Here is a 23,811-nt window from a genome sequence, read left to right as displayed (position 1 = left end):
TAACGTGGCCAATCCACCTACCCTGCACATCTTTTGGGTTGGGAGAATGTGCAAACTCCACACTGACAGTGACCCAGGGCCGGGATCGAACCTGGGACATCGGTGCCGTGAGGCAGCAGTGCTACCCACTGCGCCACCATGCTGCCCTAAAGAGAAAAGAAGTTAAAACAAATGTAGAAATAGAGTGATGCAGAGCTACAGCGAAAATAATTATGCGACTAGACACTCAATTTACAAACATCTAATTATATAATAATTTTGGTACAACAAAAAACGATTGTAAATTGGAAATAGATGTGATAATAAAAAGGAGTATATCTTGTGGTTGGAGAATAATGACTCTGGAAGGGTGGAATTAGCATGAAATGAAAATGAAATATTGTCATAAGTAGGCTTCAAATTAAGTTACTGCGAAAAGCCCCTCGTCGCCACATTCCGGCGCCTGTCCAGGGAGGCTGGTACGGGAAGCATCAATGAGCTGTTGCCAATTTGTAAATCACAGAATTCAGTGCAGAAGGAGGCCATTTTGCCTATCAAGTCTGCATGACCTTCTGAAAGAGCACTCTACCCAGGCCCACTCCCCTGCCCTATCCCCATAACCCCATCCAAGCTGCACATCTTTGGACTATGGGCGGAACCCAGAGCACCTGGAGGAAATCCACGCAAACACTGGGTGAAAGTGCAAACTCCACACAGCAAGTGACCCAAGGCCGGAATGGAACTCTGGTCCCTGGCGCTGTGAGGTAGCAGTGCTAACCACTGTGCCACAGTGCCACCAGACCATCTTGTTTGTATTACTGCAGAATGGTTTCAAGTATTAGATAACATTTTGTTTTACCCATGAGATTTGAGATCTATGATGAATCAATATAAAGAATGATTAGAACAATTTTATGCTTTTTGTCTTAAGAAGTGGAAATGTTATTGAGATTTAATAATGCTCTTTCTTTTGAGTTCAGCTTTTCAAGTTTACTTTATTTTAAATTCAGTTAACCGAATCAGTACATGTTGCGGTTAGGCAGAGCGATGAATAAACTTTTCATTGAGACTTGAGGCTTTTTGCGTCCATGGACAATTGAAATAAGCAGGGATATCATATTTGAATGTGCAGGCGTACCGATATCATAAGCCTGCATTTGCAAATTAGTGATCTGGTTAGAAAATTGGCTGTAGGAGACAGCGAATAGAGCAGATGCTTAATGGGCAGCATTTGACTAGTGGTGTCCTGCAAGGGTTTGTTTTGGGGTCTCAGTGATTCACCGTATTTATTAATTAGGTGATGGAGTAGAAAGCCAAATATCCAAATTTGCAAGTGACACACTTGGCATTGTAAGCATGTAGGTGGAAGCGTAACATTGAAAAGAGATATTGATCGATTAAATTAATGGGAAAAATGTGGAAAATAGAGTTTAAGCTAGGAGTTAGGTCATCCACTTTGCTTGTAAAAAGGATAGAAAAGAGTCCGGCGCCAGTGCTGTAGTGTTTAGCACTGCTGCCTACGGCGCTGAAGATCCAGGTTCCATCCAGGCCCCGGGTCACTGTCAGTGTGGAGTTTGCACATTCTCCCCGTGTTTGCGTGGGTTTCACCCCCACAACCCAAAAGATGTGCAGGTTAGGTGGATTGGTCACGCTAAATTGCCCCTTAATTGGAAAAAAATAATTGGCTACTCTAAATTTTTTTTTGTTAAATCCATCGCAGGTTTTGGCCAAGGGTGGTATGACCGGTACAGACTTTGGAGGGCCGAAGGTCCTGTTCCTGTGCTGTATTCTTTGTTCCATGCCGGTTCTCTGTTGAACAGTTAAGCCAGTCCCATTGCCCTGCTCTAACCTGTAGTCCTGCAAGTTTATTTCTTAAGTCCCCATCCAGTTTCCTTTTGAAATCATTGATCACCTCTGCTACCACCATCCTCACAGGCGAGTTCCAGGTCATCAATACTTGCTGCTTACAAAATATTCTTCATCACATCCCCCCCTGTATCTCTTGCCCAAACCCTTAGTGCCCTGTGGTTGTTGTACGTTTAGCTAATGGAACAGCTTTTCCTTCACTGTCAAATCTACATCTGCCACTGTCATGTTCTTGTGTACCTCTATTAATTCTCCCCTTATTGATCATTAAAATGTAATTGAAAGGTGAAGAGAATTACCAAGAAGGCCATTGATGCTAGTATTTTATCTGGTGGACCAGAATGCAAGCGGGTATAAGTCTTCCTTCAGTTATGCAAGTTTGGAGTACTGTGAGCAGTCCTGGGCAACACGCATAAGGAAGAATATGTTGGCTTTGGAGTGAGTGAGCAGCGATCACACAAACCAGGATTTCCTGAAATTGAGAGGGTTATAGGGTGGCATGATCAATGTTTTCAAGGTATTAAAGGGAATAGTTAGGGTAAGTAGACTCACCAACCAGTGGAAATAATTTATCTGATTAGGCAAATTCAAAAATGTTTAGTTGGACCTTACAGGAGTGAAGTAAGGAAATATTTTTTCACACAATGGTAGAAGTTTGAAACTGGCTCCTGCAAACAGCAATTGATACAAGATCAATTAATTTTAACAATGAGATAGATTTTTGTTAACTGAAGGCATTAAGTGACATGGGATAATGACACATATATAGAGTGTTCAGTCGCAGATCAACCATGATCTGTTTGAGATGCTCGCAGAAAAATACTTTTCACGGTACCCTCGGTCCACGCGACAATAAACAAATCCAATCCAATGAATCCGTTGAATGGCAGACCAGGCTCAAAGGACTAAATAGCTTACTCCTGTTCCTACATTCCAATACACTGTTGAATGATTATGCCCCTCTGCCTCCCATCTAGCGTGTGCTTTCTGAAGAAGAAATGGTATGCTAACAATGCAAAGCTTTTACTTTTAAGTTGCTGATACCGCAAATGCCATTTTTTCAGATCATTGGTAAGAAATTTGACATGTTTGCTAACGTATGGCATTATGACTAGCTTACAGATCAGCAATGGAAGAACTAAGAAGAATTGGTTTGCTCAGAGATATTGGAGTTTGCACCTCCCTGCTCCTGGCAGAAAAATAGCACGGTAAAATAGCTTTAGTGGCGAAGGATGAATAACCAGATAGCGCAGAATTTAAGATGATTGGCAAAAGAACCAGAGCAGTCGTGCAGAAAGACCTTTTTTTAACATAGTGAGTAGTGAGAATTTGGAATGCACTGTCTTGAGAGGTTGGTAACAATTTAAGGATTATAACAGAACATGGTAAACCTGCACATAGAGTGATTTGAACAGCCAGTATTGGGACAGAACCCATTATTAGCACCACATAAGAACCATATATATATATATACAATCTAGATATCAAGCTGACGCAGAAACAACAACAGACAGGGACTGGAACCCTGGACCCTCCGATTAAATCTCTGACATGGTACCCATTCAGCCATCTGAGGAACCTGAGGGGTTGGTGGGTGCAGATTCAATTAAAGCCTTCAAAAGGGAATTAGTGAATACTTGGAAGAAGATAAAATTTCAGGGTTATGGACAAAGCAGGTGAGCGGAGCATACTGGATTACTCTTTGAAACAGCTGGGCCAGACTTGAGTCGAACAAGCTCCTTTTGTGCTGTTCTATGACATGAATCTTGTTATAGTGTGCAGGTGATTTTGTTGTATTACAAAGTTCAGTCTCCTGATGTCTTTGCTGAAAACCGTTTAAATTGCCTAAATTTCTCCCAGGGAACATATTTCCAAAAGGGCTGGTGAAATATGTGGACATATGCACATGTATTTAACTTGGGGCTTGTGCCCCAATTTCCATATGAACATAGACTCAAATCGTCACCAAGTGAATGTTGAGTATAGAAATATATTAAATTATATCTTCATATTGTCAGATTGTTGTTGGGGATTTGGGAGATTTAATCTATTGTTAGGATCGTGAAAACCTAGATGTTCTCATCCTAATCAGGTTCCGGGTGTTAGTTTGTGAAGACCATATAGAGAGGAATATGAATGGATTTTCATATATCAGCTGGTATAGATAATGTCAGATAGGAGACACAGGAATTTTGGGTGATGTGAAGTTTATGGAGGAGATTGGTAGGCTATCCTGGAGAGAATTAGAGCAATTGAAGCTGATGATGACAAAATATGGATAAGGGATTCGGTAGTAGATGACTGAAAATGCAACTTTTTACTATTTAGTACTTTGTTTGCTAAAGGTTCTCTGTCGACAATATATCTGGGTGCCCCATCTGTTCTTATAATAATGACCTTTCCAATGCAGAGTTTTGGGTTGAATGTAATTGGAATTTTCAGCAGTATTTGTCTCAACTGTGCCGATTTTCCTGACTATTGGGCCATTACGTTTTGAAAAGAATTGCCCACATGCAATTACTGCAACAAGTTGAATTTTGGAGCTGGAATAATTAATCTGCATGTTGAAAATTAAATGAAAAAATGAAATGTTAGTTGCCAATCTGCATTCTGACCCTCTGTGCAGTTGCCTCTTAGTATGTATGCATTTCTGTTGCTTTTTTCTGTTATACTTAAATATTTGTGGCTTTGTTTTTGTACAAAGTACAGATTTTTAATGCTGCCTGGTGGCCGTGTATGTGCTTGGGACCTTTGGACAGTTATATTCTGTAACTACTTAACCAGATGGCCAAATATCTGATTTTGGCAATGATCCAGACAGATGACAGCATTCAGTTGCACTATGGTCAGGTTACCTACACTGTCAGTGTAGTACACAGACAAAATTGAACGTCTAACTTTCATTAACATGGAGACTTGCCTGATAGTTGCAGGGCAGTAGGATCGGTTTAGTAGAATCATTTGATTGAAGCTGGAATGAACAGTACTGGAAAGAGCAGTCCTGGAATAGAAAGTGATCCCTTTGAACATTTGTTTTTCCTTAACACCCCATTTTACTACAGAATTGCCAGAGGACCTGTACAACAGACACTTGAAGAACGCATCTACCCTCCCCAGGCAGCAGTAGCAACGGTCCAGTATACAGTGAGTATGCTCCTTTTAACAAGGATTTTGAATTTGTAAAAGTTTGTATTTCCTGTTAAACAGCTGTCTTAAAATTATCATGGCAATATGTTGATATTGGAATTAGATATGAGAAAATTCTATGGTGCCAAATACCTTGTATCAGTTGTTACCCTCCTGATTTGTATCTGATTCCTGTGTGTGTTGCCAAGGCTTTGCTTGGTGTGTTGACTGCACTTCGCTTTCTGCTTGAGTATCATTCTTGTTTATGAATTTGAGTCCAGGAAATTAATGTTTGGTAGATAATAAGAGCTTCACATGCGTTGTGCTTTTGTGTATTTAAATTCAAAATTATCAACCTTTTGTATTAGATTATTGCAACAAGTACAGGCATTTTTATCGGTAATTAACTAATTTGATTGTTTGTCAAATTTGCTCTAGGGTAGATGGCATTTGGTAAAGCTCAAAATTGAAATGATGGAATGAGTATACAATGTAGACTGTCACTGTTGTTGTAAGGCACTGGACACCAATACTTGTTTTTTTTTCTCTTGGCTTTTTGTGACATACTGTTTTCTCTGTCAGTTACAATTGTGAAATAAGACTGTTTAGTACTTAGTGTTTTTTTTTGTGTGTGTAGTGTTCCCAACCCACCCCAAAGCTGATGTTAATTGACAAACAAAAAGGGAATTGTGCTGTATCTCTCAGCTCTTGATGTAACAGAACTTGGCATGACTGCTATTGTGTATAATATATGCCTTTAGAATTCAGGAATACTTCAATATCCGAATTCAAATATTATCAAGTCATCCCCGCCTACAATTTCTCCTTGAATATCCTTTGCTCATTACCTTTCCAAAAAGTTTTTTTTAATAAACAATTTTAATGAGGTATTTTTGGCATTACAAACAACAACAGTATAAAAACAATGTACAAAGAACAAGAAACATAGTGCAATCACTGACTCCCATCCCACCAAGACCTGCCTAATTGACCCCCTATTCTACACTACCCTAACCCTCCCCCACCTCCTGCTGACGATTAATTCTCCACGAAGAAGTCGATGAATGGTTGCCACCTCCGGGTGAACCCTAACAGTGACCCTCAAGGCGAACTTAATCTTCTCTAGGCAGAGAAAGCTCGCCATGTCAGTTAGCCAGGTCTCCGACTTCAGGGGCTTTGAGTCCCTCCCAGCTAACAGTATCCTTCTCCGGGCTACGAGAGAAGCAAAGGCCAGAACATCTGCCTTTCTCCTCCTGGATTTCCGGGTCTTCCGACACCCCAAAAATCACCACCTCTGGACTCATTGCCACCCTTGTCTTCAAAACTCTGGACATGACGTCCGCAAACCCCTGCCAATATCCCCTAAGTTTTGGACACGCCCAGAACATGTGAACATTGTTCGCTGGTCCTCCCGCACATTTTACACACCTGTCCTCCACCCCAAAGAATCTACTCATCCGGGCCACTGTCATGTGAGCCCGGTGGATCACCTTGAATTGGATCAAGCTGAGCCTGGCGTATGTTGCAGTCGCGTTGACCCTGTTCAACGCGTCCGCACACAAGCCATCCTCCATCTCCCTACCAAGCTGCTCCTCCCACTTACGCTTCAGCTCCTCGGTCTGCGTCTCCTCCGCCCCCATGAGTTCTTTGTCAACGTCCGAGACGTTCCCCTCACCCACACATCCCCTAGACACTACCCTATCCTGGATCCCACTTAGTGGCAGGAGTGGGAAGGATGATACCTGCCTGCACAGAAAGTCTCGCACCTGTAAATATCTAAATTCATTCCCCCATGCCAACCCAAACTTCTCCTCCAGCGCCCTCAAGCTAGGGAAGCTCCCCTCTAAGAACAGGTCCCCCATCCTCTCTATTCCCGTCCTTCGCCATACTTGAAACCCCCTATCCAAGCTCCCCGGGGCAAACCGGTGATTGTCACATATTGGGGACCAGACCGATGCTCCCACTTCTCCAACATACTTCCTCCGCTGACCCCAGATCCTCAAGGCCGCCACCACCACGGGACTGGTGGAGTACCTCGCCGGCGGTTATCAACGACCCCAAACTGGTGCCCCCACATGAAGCTGCCTCCATCTGCTCCCAAACCGACCCCATCCCCACCACCCACTTCCTTATCATGGCTATGTTAGCCGCCCAGTAATAAGTATTGAAATTCGGTAGGGCAAGCCCCCACTCCCCCCGATTCCGCTCGAGCATCACCTTCTTCACTCGCGGGGACTTACCCGGCCACACAAAGGCCAGGATGATTTTGTTAACCCTCTTTAAAAAAAGGACCGCGGGATGAAAATTGGGAGACATTGAAATACGAATACAAAACTTGGTAGGACCGTCATTTTGACCGTCTGCACTCTCCCAGCCAACAACAGCGGGAGCGCATCCCATCTCAGAAACTAGCCCTTCATCTGTTCAACCAACCAGGACAAGTTCAACTTGTGTAACCGGCCCCAGTCGAGCGCCACTTGTATCCCTAAGTACCCGAAACTGTCCCCATCCTCAGCCGACCCTCCTGACCCCTCGACTGGACTACAAACATCTCACTCTTTGTCATATTCAGTTTATACCCCGAAAACCGGCCAAACGCCCCCCAAATCGCCATAATTTGACCCATCCCTGCCCCTGGATCTGAAACATATAAGCGCAGGTCGGCCGCGTACAGCGAGACCCTGTGCCCCCCCCCCGCCCCCGAACCAGTCCCTTCCAGCCCTCCGAGCAATTGCCAGTGGCTCTATAGCTAGCGCAAACAGCAGTGGGGAGAGGGGGCATCCCTGTCTTGTCCCCAGGTACAGTCTAAAATAGTCAGAGGTCGTCCTATTCGTCCTTACACTAGCCTCCGGTGCCTGGTACAACAGCCTGACCCAGTCTATAAAGCCCCTACCGAACCTAAATCGTCCCAGCACCTCCCATAGATAGTCTGCACCCATTGCCACAGCTACCTCAACCTCCCTACTCTCTGGGGGCATCATAGTCACATTGAGCAGCCTTCTTATATTGACCACCAACTGCCTGCCCTTGACAAACCCAGTTTGATCCTCCATTATTACATCCGCCGCACAGTCTTCAATCCTGGAGGCCAAAATTTTGGCCAGCAACTTGGCGTCCCCATTAAGCAGTGAGATCAGCCTATGTGACCCGCATAGCTCCGGGCTCTTATCCTGCTTCAATATCAACTAAATAGTGGCCTGTGACATCATCGGGGGCAGCACTCCTCCATCCCTTGCCTCATTGAAAACCTTGACCAGCACCGGCCCTAAAATCCCCGCGAACTTCTTATAGAATTCCACCGGGTACCCGTCCAGCCCCTGGGCTTTACCCGACTGCATTGCCTTCAAGCCTTCAACTATTTCTTCGGCCCTGATCGGGGCCCCCAGCCCATTTACCAGCCCCCTACCTACCCTTGGGAAGGTCAGTCCGTCCAAAAAGCATCTGATCCCCTCAGGCCCCGTGGGGGGGTCCGAAGAATAGAGCCTACTGTAAAAGTCCCTGAACGCCCTGTTTAGTCCTGCCGAGTCCCCTGCCAAATTCCCACCCCCATCAACCACCCTCTCTATTTCCCTGGCCGCCTCCCTCTTCCTAAGCTGCTGTGCTAGCATTCTGCTGGCCTTCTTCCCATGTTCGTAAAACGCACCCCCCCCCATGTTCGTAAAACGCACCCCCCCCCCATGTTCGTAAAACGCACCCCCCCCCCCATGTTCGTAAAACGCACCCCTCCCATGTTCGTAAAATGCCCCCCTCCCATGTTCGTAAAACGAACCTCTCACCTTTCCAAAAAGGTTGCACGTTACAGGGTTGATCACTTAATAGAATTGTTTAAAATTTATTCTTTTCATATGGTATGGGTGTCGCTGTCAAGGCTAGCATTTGCTGCCCATCCCTAATTGCCCTTGAGAAAGTGATGGTTAGTCGCGTTCTTGAGGCACTGCAGCCATGTGGTGCAGGTAGCTAAACCCACAGTGCTGTTAGGGAGCGTGTTCCAGGGTTTTGACCTGGCAACAGTGAAGGAATGATGTGGTTCCAAGTCCGGATAGTGTGGTGTGGAGTGGAATTTGAAGATGGTGGTGCTCCCATACTGCCCTTCTTCTTTGAGGTGGTAAAGGTTAGGGAAATACAGTTCTGTCAAAGGAGTCTTGATGAGTTGTTGCAAAGTAGCTTGTAGATGGTACACATGGTTACCACTATGCATTGATGGTAGAGGGTATGAATGTTTGTGGATGGGGTACAATCAAGGGTGCTGCTTAATCCTGGATGGTGCCGAGCTTCTCGAGAGATGTTGGAGCTGCATTTATTCAGGCAAGTGGAGAGTGTTCCATCATGCTCCTGATTTGTACCTTCTAGATGGTGGATAAGATTTGAGGAGTCAATAAGTGAGCTACGCGCTGCAAGATTTCTAGCTTATGACTTGCACTTGTAGCCACAGTATTTATGTGGCTCGTCCAGTTCAGTTTCTGGTCAATGGTAACCCCCAGGATCATAGAATCCCTACAGTGGAGAAGGAGGTCACTTGGCCCATCGGTCTCCACTGACCCTCTGAAAGAGCACCCTAACCAAGATCCCAACCTATCCCTGCAACCCCGTAACCCCACTTAACCAGTACATCCTTGGAAATTTAGGGACAATTTTAACATGGCCAGCCCACCTAACCTGCACACCTTTGGACTGTGGGAGGAAACCCATGCAGGAACGGGGAGAGTGTGCAAACTCCACACAGTCACCCAAGGCTAGAATTGAGCCAGAGTGACCTGAGGCTGGAATTGAACCTTGGTCCCTGACGCAGTGAGGCAGCAGTGTTAACCACTGCCACCGTACTGCCCCTGGATGATAATATAGTATGGGATTCAGCAATGATAATGTTGTTAAATGTCAAAGGGTGATGGCTTGATCCTCTCTTCTTGGAGATTGCCTGGCACTTGTGTGGCACGAATGCTAATTCCCACTTGTCAGCTCAAGTGTTGATTTTGCCCAGGTCTTGCTGCATTTGGACATGGACTGCTTCAGTAAAAGAGGAGTCGAAAATGGTGCTGAACATTGCTAGGTTTATGCCTTTCCATTTTTAAGCGGGTGTAACATTTGAAATCCTTCAGTCCTCTGGCACAACACTCATATTCAAGGCCGATTGGAAAATTGTGAGTAGAGCCCCCCTCTCCCAATTTCCAATTTAGAAAATATTTTGTTGAGGCATTTATAATTTTAACAATTTTAAACGTCAAATTTCAATAAAAACAACAATACAACAATATAACCAACACACCCCAGCCAACATGGCTTACACAAACAATGCCACCTTCCTCAACCACCCCTCCATTGGTTCTCTTGTCCTTACTTGTCTCTTCCATGCCTCCCCTCCCCCCGTTGACAGTTTTAATAGGCAAAGGCCAGGACACCGGCCTCTCACTCCCTGGGCTTCCGACACACCAAAGATTGCCACCTCTGGAATTGGCACCACCCTTATTTTTAACGCCTGTGACATGACGTCAGCAAATCCCTGCCAGAAACCCCTCCACCTCGGACATGCCTAAAACATATGGACGTGGTTCGCAGGACCCCCCTGCACAGTGTCCATACCTATCCTCCACCTCCTCAAAGAACCTGCTCATCCCGGCCACAGTCATGCCCTGTGGACGCATGAACTCTCCTCAGGGCCTCTTCCCATAACCCGGTCTCCAACTACCCACCCAGCTCTTCCTCCCACTTTCCCTTCACCTCCCCTATTGGGGCTCCTTCCCACTCCTCAATCCCTTATAGATCTCTGAGATCTTCCCCTCTCCTACTCCTGTTCTCAACCTTATTTGAAGTCCCTGGTGCGGCACGTGCGGGAGGGTCGAAACGTACCTCCACACAAAATCCCTCGCCTGCAGGCAGTGGAGCCCATTCCCCCTGGCATCTCAAACTCCTCCTCTAAGCTCAGGAAACCCTCATAAAGCGCTCCCCAAATCTCTCCATCCCTGCCCGCGGCTACCTCTCTCCCCCCCCCCCCCCGTCCACCGGAGCGAACCGGTGGTTATCACATGTTGATGCCCACACCGACGCCCCCTCTAACCCCATGTGCTGCCTCCACTGTCCCCACACCCTCAGGGCTGCCACTTCGACCCAGCTTGTGGAGTACTGACCGGCGAGAAGGGAAGGGGTGCCGTTAACAATGCCCCCAAACTTGTGTCCTTGCATGGTGCCCCCCCCAAACACGCCCCCAGTCTAGCAGCACCTTCTTCACCCGCGGGGTTTTACCCGCCCAAACAAATCCTGAGATCACTGCATTCACTTTTTTAAAGAGCGCATTGGGGATAAAGATTGGGAGGCTCTGAAAAACAAACAAAAACCTTGGGAGGACCCTCATTTTCACTGTCTGTACCCGCCCTGCCAATGACAATGGGAGCAAGACCCACCTCTGAAAGTCCCCCCTCATCTGATCTACCAACCGACCCAAATTCAGTTTATGCAGCTGTTTCCACCCCCGTGCCACCTGGCTACTCAAATATCGAAAGCTCCCTCCCACCACCTTGAACTGCATCTCACCCAATCTCTTCTCCTGCCCCCTTGGATCGCAAAGACCTCACTCTTACCAATATTCAATTTGTATCCCGAAAACTGGCCGAATTCCTCTTAATATCCCCATAATCCCTCCAATACCCCCCCAGCGGCTCCAATATGTATAGAGGTAGATCGCCCCCCCCCCGCACTATCCCCTGCCAGACCCTCCCCCCGCACTATCCCCTGCCAGACCCTCGACATTCTCAATGCCAATGGCTCTATAGGAGCCAAGGCAAACAACAGTGGGGAAAGTGGACATCCCTGCCTCGGCCCCCCGTGTAACCTGAAGTAATCTGATCTCGCCCGATTGGTCTGTACAGTCGCCACTGGTGCCTGGTATAGCACCCGGACCCAGTTCACACATCCCTGCCCAAACTGCCCCAAGGCCACTACCACCTCAACCTCGCACCCCTCTAGAGGCATCATAATTACATTAAGCAACCTCCTCATGTTGGTCGCCAAATGCCGCCCCATCTGGTCCTCCCCTTTAACCCCTGGCACGCAGTCTTCGATCCTTGTGGCCAGGATCTTCGCCAATAGTTCCGCATCCGCCCCACATACGTTCCAGAATCGGCTCCTTCACTCCCCTCCGGCAGACCCACAATCCTTATGTTACCTACGTGACCGGTTCTCCAGATCTTCAACCTTCTCCTGGAGCCGCCTCCGCTGCCATCGAGGCGAACTGCTCCTCGTGTTCCCCAGCCACCTCCTCCATCTTTTGGATCGCCTGACCCGCCAGCGTCATTTTCGCGGAGTCGACCACCGCCTTGATCGAAGCCACTGCCCAGGCCAGGCCCTCCAGACTCTCCTTCCGTTGCTGGGTGAATTTCTCATTAAAGAAGCTGACCAGCTGGTCCGTCGATCACTGAACCGGCAGGGCCCTTCCCCTCCGCCATCTCGGAAGGGCCGCACCAGCTCCAACTGAATGATTCCCTCTTTTTTGACTGCTTCTGGCCCTCTGCTCCATACACCTGAGGGTCAATCTTTTCCACTCTCCACCATTTTTCTGCTTCACATACACCTGTTAACTGGGGGAAAAATACACCATGAGCGGGAGCCACCAAATGTGCGACCACTCACTCCATGGCCGCCACTGGAAGTTCACGATTTCCTATTTAGACTACTGCTACACCGGCATTTTCTATTCTAGTGAACATGGATGCAAAGTATTCATTTCGTATTTCAACCATGCCCTTTGTCACCACAAGAAGATCTCTCTTTTTGCTTCCGAATCAGTCTACCTTTTCTTTGACTGCCCTTTTACTATTTGTGTTCAGGAAAGACTTTCGGGTTCCATTTAAGTTAGCTGCCAATCTCATCTCTTATACTCTGTTTACCCCTCTTATTCCCTCCTATTAAATTTCTGCTGTACTTTCTATATTCAGTTTGTTTCCTTATTACAAATAAGGTAGGTGTTGGCATAGGGTAGGTGGTGGCATAGTGATAATGTCACTGGACTAATTAGCCTGAAGCTAATGTTCTTGGGACATGGGTTCAAATCCCACCATGGCGGCTGGTGGAATTTAAATTCAATTAACAAATCTGGAATTGAAAGCTAGTCTCAGTAATGATGACAATGAACTATTGTTGTTTGTCGTAAATTCCCATCTAGTTCACTTTGTTCCTTCAGAGAATTAAATTTGCCATCCTTACCTGGCCTGGCCTACATATGACTCCAGAACCTCAGCAATGTAGCTGACTCTTAACTGCCTCCTGAAGTAGCCCAGCAAGCCACTCCATTCAAGGGAAATTGGGGATTTGCAACAAATGCTAGCATTGCCAGTGATGCCTACATCTCTTAAAGAATAGAAAAAACTTGAAACTACAAATGTCATAAAGAAGGGGCTGGTTTAGCACACTGGGCTAAATCGCTGGCTTTTAAAGCAGACCAAGGCAGGCCAGCAGCACGGTTCAATTCCCGTACCAGCCTCCCCGAACAGGTGCCCGAATGTGGCGACTAGGGGCTTTTCACAGTAACTTCATTGAAGCTGACTCATGACAATAAGCAATTTTCATTTCATTTTTTATAAGCCTCATTTTTCTGTTTAATTTTAGCCTTTATCTTGAGTCATCCAGGGAGTTTGAGCTTTCCATGTTCTTTTTCCCATGAGTAGGAATTTGTCTGCTGCACCTGAATCATCTCTCCTTTGAATGCTTCCCATTGTTTCAATTGCTGTTTAGCCTACCAGTTTTTGATTTCAATCCACCTGGGCCAAATCTTTTCAACTCAGTTGAAGTTAGCCTTCCTCCAGTTGAGTATTTTTATCTTTGATTGTACCATGTCCTTTTTGATAACTATTGTAATCGTCATGATTCCCCAAATATTCTTCCATTGGAACCAACTCCACTGAGAATCATAGAATCCCTACAGTGCAGAAGGAGGCCATTTGGCCCATCGAGTCTGCACCGACCCCCTGAAAGAGCAACCTACCTAGGCCCAATTCCCACCCTGTTCCTGTAACCCCACCTCTCCTTCTTTGAGCCTGGTCTGTTATTGCCACTTACTGATAGTTATCTATGTGGCAACCCAACCCTTCATCCTCATTTACTGTGCCTTGTATATTAACATAGCCTATAAATCCCCCCTCCCCCCGACTGCTTTTTATTTCTGAACTATTCTTTAATTTGTTGTTTTTTCCAATTTCCTTTGTTACTTGTTTCTTCTCTTTTAGCGTTTCATCCTGGTGCCCACCCACCACAGAAAAGTCAGTTTAAACTTCCCCAGTGTACAAGTTAAAAAGGAAATTCATTCCAACTTTGTTGAAGTGCATTCCATCCATCTTGAATAGGACCCTTTTTATTCCGAGTTGATTCCAATGCCTAGGAATCTCTTTATTATCATCCTGAACTTTCTGCAGGCTGAGCATCTCCTGGAAAGAGTGTTTCTGGGAATCCTTAGCATCTTGTAGGTCCTGCAGTGTTTCTCATCTCTAAAACTCTGAATTTCAGTTTGAGAAACTGGAGGCACTTCATGCACACATGATTAGCCAGAAAACCCGAAGCCTCCTGGATTTCCCACATGGTACTTGTTGATCCATATAAAACTAAATTATGTAGTCCAACAGTGGAATTATGATCTACAGCTTATATTGTTATTCTTTGGAGCTGTGGATGGGCCTGTGCTGCATCCTAATTCCTCATTCTGATTCTGATCTATAGCAGCAATGTTTTAATACTTACAGAATGCATTGCCTTTAACCCAGTGTTTATTAGATTCATTTTATTCGGTTAGTGGCTTTATTGATCATTTTCAAATATTCCAGTAGATTTTGGTAAGCTTTTCATGAATATTCAGACGTTTTCCACCTTTAAAATCCTTTACTTGAGGTATGCATTTTCTCCTACTGATGTAGAGAATTTTGTACTTCCACTCCAATATTGTTCCACTTTTGGATGAGCAGGTTTATCGTCTTGAGTCTGCATGGCGCCTGTATGCGGATTCAAATATCCCTTGGTGGGAGGAACGGGAGGGGGAGGAGGAGGATTTCTTCCCAGTGCCCTGGTGAATATTTCTCCAACTAATAGAGAAACAAAAGCTAAGAAGGCCATTTATCCCAAGTATCTTGGGATTCTTGTTGAGAAAAATCGTAATAGATGCAATTCAAGCTATGTCTTCCATTGATGCTTGGTTCTTTGTCTCATTGCGAAGTCTCCTTATCATACAATAATTCATGATGGTCACCCACAATTTTGGCAGTTTGTAGGTGCTGGGGTTCATAGAAGCAGCTGTTGTGTGTTACCATTGATTAAACAACTAATTGAGCAAACTAATTGGCACCATTGCTGTTAAAGCTACTTTGAAGTATCAGCTTGGTTCAACTGAAGGGCAGCACGCAGTGGTTAGCACAGCTGCCTCACGGTGCCGAGATCCCAGGTTCGATCCCAGCTCTGGGTCACTGTCCGTGTGGGTTCACCCCGTGTTTGCGTGGGTTTCAACCCAAAGATGTCCAGGGTAGGTGGATTGGCCACGCTAAATTGCCTCTTAATTGGAAAACATTAATTTGGTACTCTAAAATGTAAAAAAAAAAGCTTGGTTCAACTGATAACATTCTTGTCCATTCAGATTGTGTTTTGAACCATGTTCCAGCCACCTGAGCTATATAATCGAGGGGGACAATTCAGTGTAGCAATGCTGGAATTGTTTATTTTGGTGGTTCAGGTGGTTGCAAAATATCCAAACGCTCTTTTGGCAATGAACAGGATACTATTTCTTTTCCAAAACAAATTAACTGGCAATCATCTCTCAGATTTTTGTGGGATGTTGCATTGCACAAATAGGCTAAATATATATATATTTGCCTAAATAACAGTGATAGTACTTCAATGCATTCACTGGTTGCAAAGAGCCCTGAAGACGTGAGCTGTGATATAATTGGAAGATCTTTCTGAAGCATTTCACTATCTGAAGAAATAAAGATTAACCAAGGGGGGGGCTATCTCGGTCATAAATCATGGTCTCTGGAGAATTGTATTAAATGGATAGCATCCACAAACACCCCAACAGCTGCATGCCCTGGTGAGACATTTCCCTTTCCGTGTAGGGTATCCCATCTTTTGTAGAGAGAGTCTCTGTATGTGAATTTCAAGAACTCTTGTTGTTCAGGGCCCCATGTTAAACTGCCACCTTCCGACGCCATCTTGGTTTTTGCTTGCCTTCCTTGCCGCTGTTCTAAAGGATCCACTGCAATCCGGCCACTTTCTCCTCCTTTTTTCATCCGTATCCAGGGGGGATTCCCTTCTGGTTTACCGCACAGTGTTTTTAGCCGTCAAAATTGCCGTTGGGGCTCCTATCAAGAGCCCAAAAGTCCGTTTCACCGGGAGCTGCCGAAACGTGCGACTCAGCTGGTCATCGTCGCACCCGGAAGTCCTCTGTATGTGAATTAAACTACACCGGGCATAGTAACAGGCGATAGCTTTTGTTAGTAATCCTGTGGTGCAGTAAGTTTGATTTGCAGGCATTTGTGGGCAGCACGCTAGCATAGTGGTTAGACACCGCTGCTTCACAGCTCCAGGGTCCCAGGTTTGATTCCCGGCTTGGGTCACTCTCTGTGCGGAGTCTGCACATTCTCCCTGTGTCTGCGTGGGTTTCCTCCGGGTGCTCCGGTTCCTCCCACAGTCCAAACATGTGCCGGTTAGATGGATTGGCCATGCTAAATTGCCCTTGGTGTTCAAAAAGGTTGGGTTGGGTTACGGGAATAGGGTGGAAGTGTGGGCTTGCATAGGTAGGGTGCTCTTTCCAAGAGCCGGTGCAGACTAGATGGGCTGAATGGTCTCCTTCCCGTACCAGCCTCCCCGAACAGGCGCCGGAATGTGGCGACTAGGGGCTTTTCACAGTAACTTCATTTGAAGCCTACTTGTGACAATAAACGATTTTCATTTCATTTCACTTCTGCACTGTAAATTCAATGATTATTCATTGTGAGAGCCTGGATTAACAATACCACTGACATGTGAGTTTAAGTCTTCTCCCACTCCGATAAGGATGTTACAGATTTGACATTGTTGTTACTGGAATCCTACAAAATTTTCTAATCACAATTCATGGGTACACAGAGTATTGCAGTGGTCACACAGACCAAGGGCACGTGACATTCTTGTGATTTGAATGTTTGACTGAACGTTTCACACAATCATCAATTCATGGCTTATCCAGCACCGACCATACAGAAGAACAACATGGAACAAAAAGAATTGCTGAAGGGGCTAAGACAATCAAATGGTTTAGCTCAGCACTCCCCGGCTGCTTTTCAGAAGAGCAGTTTAAACGAAGGGAGTCGAGAGCTGAATTGTTCAGCTATTTTTGATCTGCCCCATTGCTCTTTTGCAGTATTTTCTGTTGCCCATTTCGAACAGTTTTGAAGCCTTTTGATGGTTTGGAGCTTATGCTATTTCAGACTCGAGAATGTGCATTTCTGCATTGATAATGAAAAAGTTTGTAAGAAGTCTTCCCAAAGAGACGGTGGTGTTTTCATTGATCCTTGACCGACCGGGAAAATAAACCTCCGATTTGCATAGTACATTTCATGTCCTTGGAGTCTGACAAAGCATTTTACACTTCATGAGTTGGTTTTGATGGACTATTGAAGGCAAACTGAGGAGCCAATTTGTCCACAAACAATGAGACCAATTACTAGTTGATATATTTTGGTGGCATTAGTTGAGAGATAAACATTTCTTTCAGGTGAACCAGCCCCTTAAATACAGTAACTGAATACGATTTTTCTGCAAGAAAGCCACCTCAGTAGCTCATTCTTTGCTTGTTTTTGATCGACCCAAATAATGAATTCCGATTACTGTTGCTGTCCTAAATGTTTCCATTGATGCACCAGAGTTGAGGGGTAAGGCTAATGAATAGAAAGTGCTGCACACACTAGCTGGTCTGGCTTTCATTCATTCATTCATTCTTTCTACATGTATGCTGGGCAATATAGCCTGTATTCTTGAGTCACTTCAGCTGCAGTGGGGGTCTGAGCATCTGCATAATCATAAGCAGAGGCTTCTCCTGCCATAGGCTTCCGATGGAAAACCTTATTAGACCTATTTTAAACATAGAAAATTGTATTGTTTAGGTAAGTTAGGTCAATTTTATGATACAAACCTTATTTGTAATTAGTTCAATATGATGGAGAAAGCAAACAGTGGTTTCAAGTATTTTCAAAACGTTTGGAACTGTTTGATATAATTATTTTAGGTATTGGTTGCTGTTTACCTCGATGTGAATTTATGAGCTTCATGGTTGTTTTTTTATGTTATTGGTTAGCATTTCCCTTTCTGTTGTGACTATGTTGTGTTTTAATGAAAATGAAATTTGAGACATTTATGTGGAAATTTTAATACAGAAAAGTATGACATAAAATGCATACCAGTTTCATCATGTTATACCCATCCACATCATGGACCTGCTGGTGGTCAATTCACGGTAAGTCACATTATATATTGTTCTATAAAAGCAGTGTTGTACCATGTATTACACAACATAGTTTTCTGTTGAAGAGTAGTCATGTCCTTTTTAAGGCCATAAGATGTAATTGCTTTTAAATAAACAGGTTTCATCAGAGTTTATTGCTGTTCTTCTGCCTGGTTCAGAGCCCTGGCGTATATAAGCATAATTGGTAACGTAACTCTGGTAATTAGACATTCTCTAACTCGCCGAAGTGAAGGTATTTTGAATTGTTGGAGGAATTTTGAACATTCCAAATGACTGCTTCTCAATTTTTTGGAGTTTGATAGACTGGCGGTACATGCTGGATATATCGTTTTTATTCTGTTATGAGTAGTTCACCTGTAGTTATGTTAACTGTAAATTGGATGGCTTAATATGCATTTTATACAAGGTATTTTTAATCATTCATTGCACAAGATGTTAATTTTAAATATAATTATTAAATAGCTGCAAGGCTGAAACATTTGGTGAAATTTGTGAATTGTGCGCTGGTTTTACTTCCACGTTGAAACCATCCAACATGAACAAAAGTTTCCCTCTCAAATTGATGTTTCACACTTATAATGAATGAGCTGCCTGCTGATATACTGTTTTTAATATATTAGATATGCGATCACGCTGGGAATATTTTTAATCAATATATAAATTATGAATATTTTTGGAGGAACCATGGAGGACAGTGCCTCATTTTCCAGGAGCAGTTGATGGCATTGGCAGACAGGATTGGTAATTTTGTGATTCTAACACCAACAGACTGCCAATGTTTGAAGCAGAGCAGCTGCCTGTATGGATGGATTCAGCTTAGACTGCAGCTGTGTGTTCCCACCCATCTGTAAGCGGAATCCGTTTCTCACAGGCTGTCTGTGAGTTAGTGGCGGATACACAATAGGCATATGCCACTCACTGAAACCAGATGAGTTCTGGCTACGGTGTCCCTTTTTGAGGGATTAAGTTACAATCAAAACAAAACTGATTTAAAGATATGGTGGGTAAATGTAGTTTACGACTGTTGAGTCGTGCTCATCTAGAAGGTCACAGTGCCAGTCGTTAAGCGGACTTGGGTTATCTTATAGATGGAGTTAAAGTCAAACCTGAATGGTTCATGTAAAACTGGCACAGTATCATTTTTTGTATGTTTTATTTTATGTTCTCCTGATGACCTTTGCTCTTGGCTCTGTTCCATGCTGCCAGATGCCCTTTGGTACTTCACTACCAGTCAATAGACACAAAGCCAAGTCCAACCCTATATCTGGCATTCATACATGTCTAACTTTCAGGAAGGGTCACTGCATAGCAAGCAGTATTGGAAACATTCAGGTTCTCTCATCACCTCCCCTGGCCAACCGTCAAGGGCAGCGAAACCAATGGTAGCAATCAACTATCAGAAACTCTGACCTCAATCCAAGTTTGAACTATAGAGCCTTTTGGTCTGTGTGACTTCATATTCCTTCCCCACAAAATTCTCCAGTGAACTAAAATAGCGATTTCCAGCAATTACTGCAATTAATGATATTCTTTGATCAAAGTTTGTAGCTGTGTTTCACAATTATTTACAGTTTCTATGGTGACAGTTGCATTAAGTTCAAAACAGGCTTTTATTTTTAGTCATCTGAAAATAGGATTTTGTCTTAAAAAGATAACCATGAATGCTGGAAGTGCGGAACCAGCCTGTGAGCTTCAGAAATAACATTCAATCTTGCATGTTTGGAAGCATTGAGTCAATTGTTTTTTTTGTTTGTCCACCTTGATCTAGGAGAGAGGTTGTGGGCTTGCAAGTGTTGTCATCTTGTATAGAGTAAACACTGGAACTACGAGGCACCAGTGATCAAATGATGTTTAAGTTGGTAGATGGGGTGTCATTTGAGTGGGTTTTGTCTTGGATGGGTGTTGAGCTTGAGTGCTGTAGGAGCTGTACTCATCTAGGCAGGTAGATATGGGTGGCACAGTGGTTAGCACTGCTGCCTCACAGCGCCAGGAACCTGGGTTCAATTCTGGGACCATGGTGCCATGAGGCAGCGGTGCTAACCTCTGCACCACCCTGCTGCCCCTGCCTGACCTGAATGTCGTCCAGTTTTTGCCTGCAGGCAAGGACTCCTTCATTGGGTGGGAGTTTCCCCTCCCTCTGTGGTGTGTTCTCCAGTGGCAGAAGGTGGCTAACCAGTGGCTGGTGGCAGGCTCTTCTAGTCTTGCTGTTATCAACAGGGTTTCCTGTTGAATACAGCCCTCCTGCCACGGAGCCCGCAACAGGGTTGTGCTGTCGACGGGACGTAAGATCTGGATTTTGCCTTGGATGGATGTTGAGCTCCTTGAGTGCTGTAGGAGCTGTACTCATCCAGGCAGGGCGGCACAGAGACCCAGAATCAATTCCAGCCTCCGGTCACTGTCATGGAGTTTGCATGCTCTCTCCCCGTGTCTGCGTGGGCTTCCTCCGGATGCTCCGGTTTCCTCCCACAGTCCAAAGATGTGCAGGTTAGGTGGATTGGCTATGCTAAGTTGCCGTTTAGTGTCCAGGAATGTGTAGGTTAGGTTAAGGGATTATTGGGATAGGACAGGAAAGTGGGATTGGCTGGAGTGCTCTTGGGAGGGTCGGTGCAGACTCAATGGGCCGAATGGCCTCTTTCTGCACTGTAGGGATTCTATGATTTTGCCAGAAAATCCCACCCAATATCTCTGAAGGTGTGGACCAGATATAAGTCATGTGAAGTCAGTTATCCGAAGTACTCTACAAAGTGATAAAAGTATGTACTTTTCGCACTTATTAATATGTTTGTAATTGCTGCAGATATCTTTAAAATGTTTACTACAGATGCATTAGGCACATGCAATCTTTGCTAATAAAAAATTGCATCACATCAGTTTATACATAGTGTACTGTACTGATCAACGTGGAAAAACACTAATATTTCCAATTCCTACACCAGTAAACAAGCACCCCGTTTTGTTTTGATGTTGCAACAACCGGTACTCCATTCAGTAGGTACTGCATCTTCATTTCATGATTTGAGCGTCACTGATTCCCATCTACAATAAATTGTCAGGTGATTTATTATAAGCCAGGTGCATTTTGTTTGCTGTATTGGTGCCACTTAATGTGGCGACTTTTATTTGATTTCTTCTCAATCCGTCTGAAATTAAAGAAGGATGATTATTTGATGGGCTTATGGCATGTTTCAGATGATAGTCATCTATGGGTTTTGCATCCTCATTCATTTTTAATGGGTTTCCAGAATTTCAGCCCATATTGACGGGTGTTATCTGAACTACTAAAATTGTAAGAGGCTAGATTCATTTGGGTCTAGCATTTGGAATTCTGGTTTTAAGGTATTAAATGATACAGGCAACGTGCCTCAATGACTACCGACCAGTGGCCCTGACTTCAGTCGTAATGAAGTGCTTTGAGAGGTTGATCATGAAGCGCATCACCTCCATACTCCCAGAACGCCTTGATCCACTGCAATTCGCATACCGCTGCAACCACATCAGACACCATTTCCCTGGCCCTACACTCATCCCTAGAGCATCTTGAAAACAAGGACTCCTAATTATAGACTACAGCTCCGCCTTCAACACCATAATCCCAGCCAAGCTCATATCAAAGCTCCAAAACCTAGGACTTGGCTCCCCACTCTGCAACTGGATCCTCGATTTTCTGACTAACAGACCACAATCAGTAAGAATGAACAACAACACCTCCTCCACAATAGTCCTCAACACCGGCACCCCGCAAGGCTGCGTACTTAGCCCCCTACTCTAATCCCTGTACACACACGACTGCGTGGCAAAACTTGGTTCCAATTCCATCTACAAGTTTGCTGACGATATGACCATAGTGGGCCGGATCTCGAATAACGATGAGTCCGAATACAGGAGGGAGATAGAGAACCTAGTGGAGTGGTGTAGCGACAACAATCTCTCCCTCAATGCCAGCAAAACTAAAGAGCTGGTCATTGACTTCAGGAAGCAAAGTCTGTACACACCCCTGTCAGCATCAACGGGACCGAGGTGGAGATGGTTAGCAGTTTCAATTTCCTAGGGGTGCACATCTCCAAAAATCTGTCCTGGTCCACCCACGTCAACGCTACCACCAAGAAAGCACAACAGCGCCTATACTTCCTCAGGAAACTAAGGAAATTCGGCATGTCCACATTGACTCTTACCAACTTTTACAGATGCACCACAGAAAGCATCCTATCGGGCTGCATCACAGCCTGGTATGACAACTGCTCGGCCCAGGACCGCAAGAAACTTCAGAGAGTCGTGAACACCGCCCAGTCCATCTCACAAACCTGCCTCCCATCCATTGACTCCATCTACACCTCCCGCTGCCTGGGGAAAGCGGGCAGTATAATCAAAGATCCCTCCCACCCGGCTTACTCACTCTTCCAACTTCTTCCATCGGGCAGGAGATACAGAAGTCTGAGAACACGCACAAACAGACTCAAAAACAGCTTCTTCCCCACTGTTATCAGACTCCTAAATTACCCTCTTATGGACTGACTTCATTAACACTGCACCCTGTATGCTTCATCCGATGCCAGTGCTTATGTAGTTACATTGTATATGTTGTGTTGCCCTATTATGTATTTTCTTTTATTCCTTTTTCTTCTCATGTACTTAATGATCTGTTGAGCTGCTCGCAGAAAAATACTTTTCACTGTACCTCGGTACACGTGACAATAAACAAATCTAATCCAATATAGTATGGTAAATAAAGTAATGATAGAACAGAATCTTCAGTTGATCGTTTGTCCACTAACCAATTACTTATTTGTCATTGTACTTTTTTGATTATTCTTTTTGTCTACTGTATATAGTCCATCGGCCACAGAAAAATACTTTTCACTGTACTCCGGTGCATGTGACAAATCAATTAATCAACCATTGCAAAGCTGTATCTTACTGTCTCAGTGATACATTTTATGTTTTTTTGACAAGGGCCAGTAGTTTAAAAAAAAAAATTAAAAAAAAATATTATACATATGCGCGGGCGCGCACACATTATGTTTTGCACTTATCACAAATGCTAGAATGCAGGGCGGCAAGCGGCACAGTGGTTAGCACTGGGACTGTGGCGCTGAGGACCCGGGTTCAAATGTCCGTGTGGAGTTTCCCCATGTCTGCTTGGGTTTCACTCCCACAACCCAAAGATGTGCAGGTTAGGTGGATTGGCCATGCTAAATTGCCCCTTAATTGGGGGGGGAAAAAAAATTGGGCACTCTAAATTTATTTAAAAAAAAACTAATGCTAGAATGCCAAATTGTAAACTATTACGACGATTTATACTGCAGGAGAAAAGGGTGCTGCTGACTAGTTGTCAAGGCATTGCCATGAAGAAGACAATGGGGAACTGTAGGTTC

At 44.7% G+C, this 23,811-nt stretch overlaps 1 protein-coding gene across 22 annotated transcripts in view; it reads left to right on the top strand.

The window, feature by feature from the left end:
* The window catches only part of eif4g3b (eukaryotic translation initiation factor 4 gamma, 3b), a 480,107-nt gene that overhangs the window by 64,121 nt on the left and 392,175 nt on the right, over nucleotides 1-23,811 (top strand). For all 22 annotated transcript variants that reach the window (XM_072478533.1, XM_072478532.1, XM_072478530.1 and 19 more), the window contains one exon: nucleotides 4,908-4,989. In XM_072478533.1, the coding sequence (XP_072334634.1) occupies nucleotides 4,908-4,989 (82 nt within the window). The remainder of the gene's footprint in view (nucleotides 1-4,907; nucleotides 4,990-23,811) is intronic.

Source organism: Scyliorhinus torazame, chromosome 16 (genome assembly GCF_047496885.1).
Source record: "Scyliorhinus torazame isolate Kashiwa2021f chromosome 16, sScyTor2.1, whole genome shotgun sequence".
Taxonomy (NCBI): Eukaryota; Metazoa; Chordata; class Chondrichthyes; order Carcharhiniformes; family Scyliorhinidae; genus Scyliorhinus; species Scyliorhinus torazame.
This window is presented reverse-complemented; position numbering and strand designations above follow the sequence as displayed.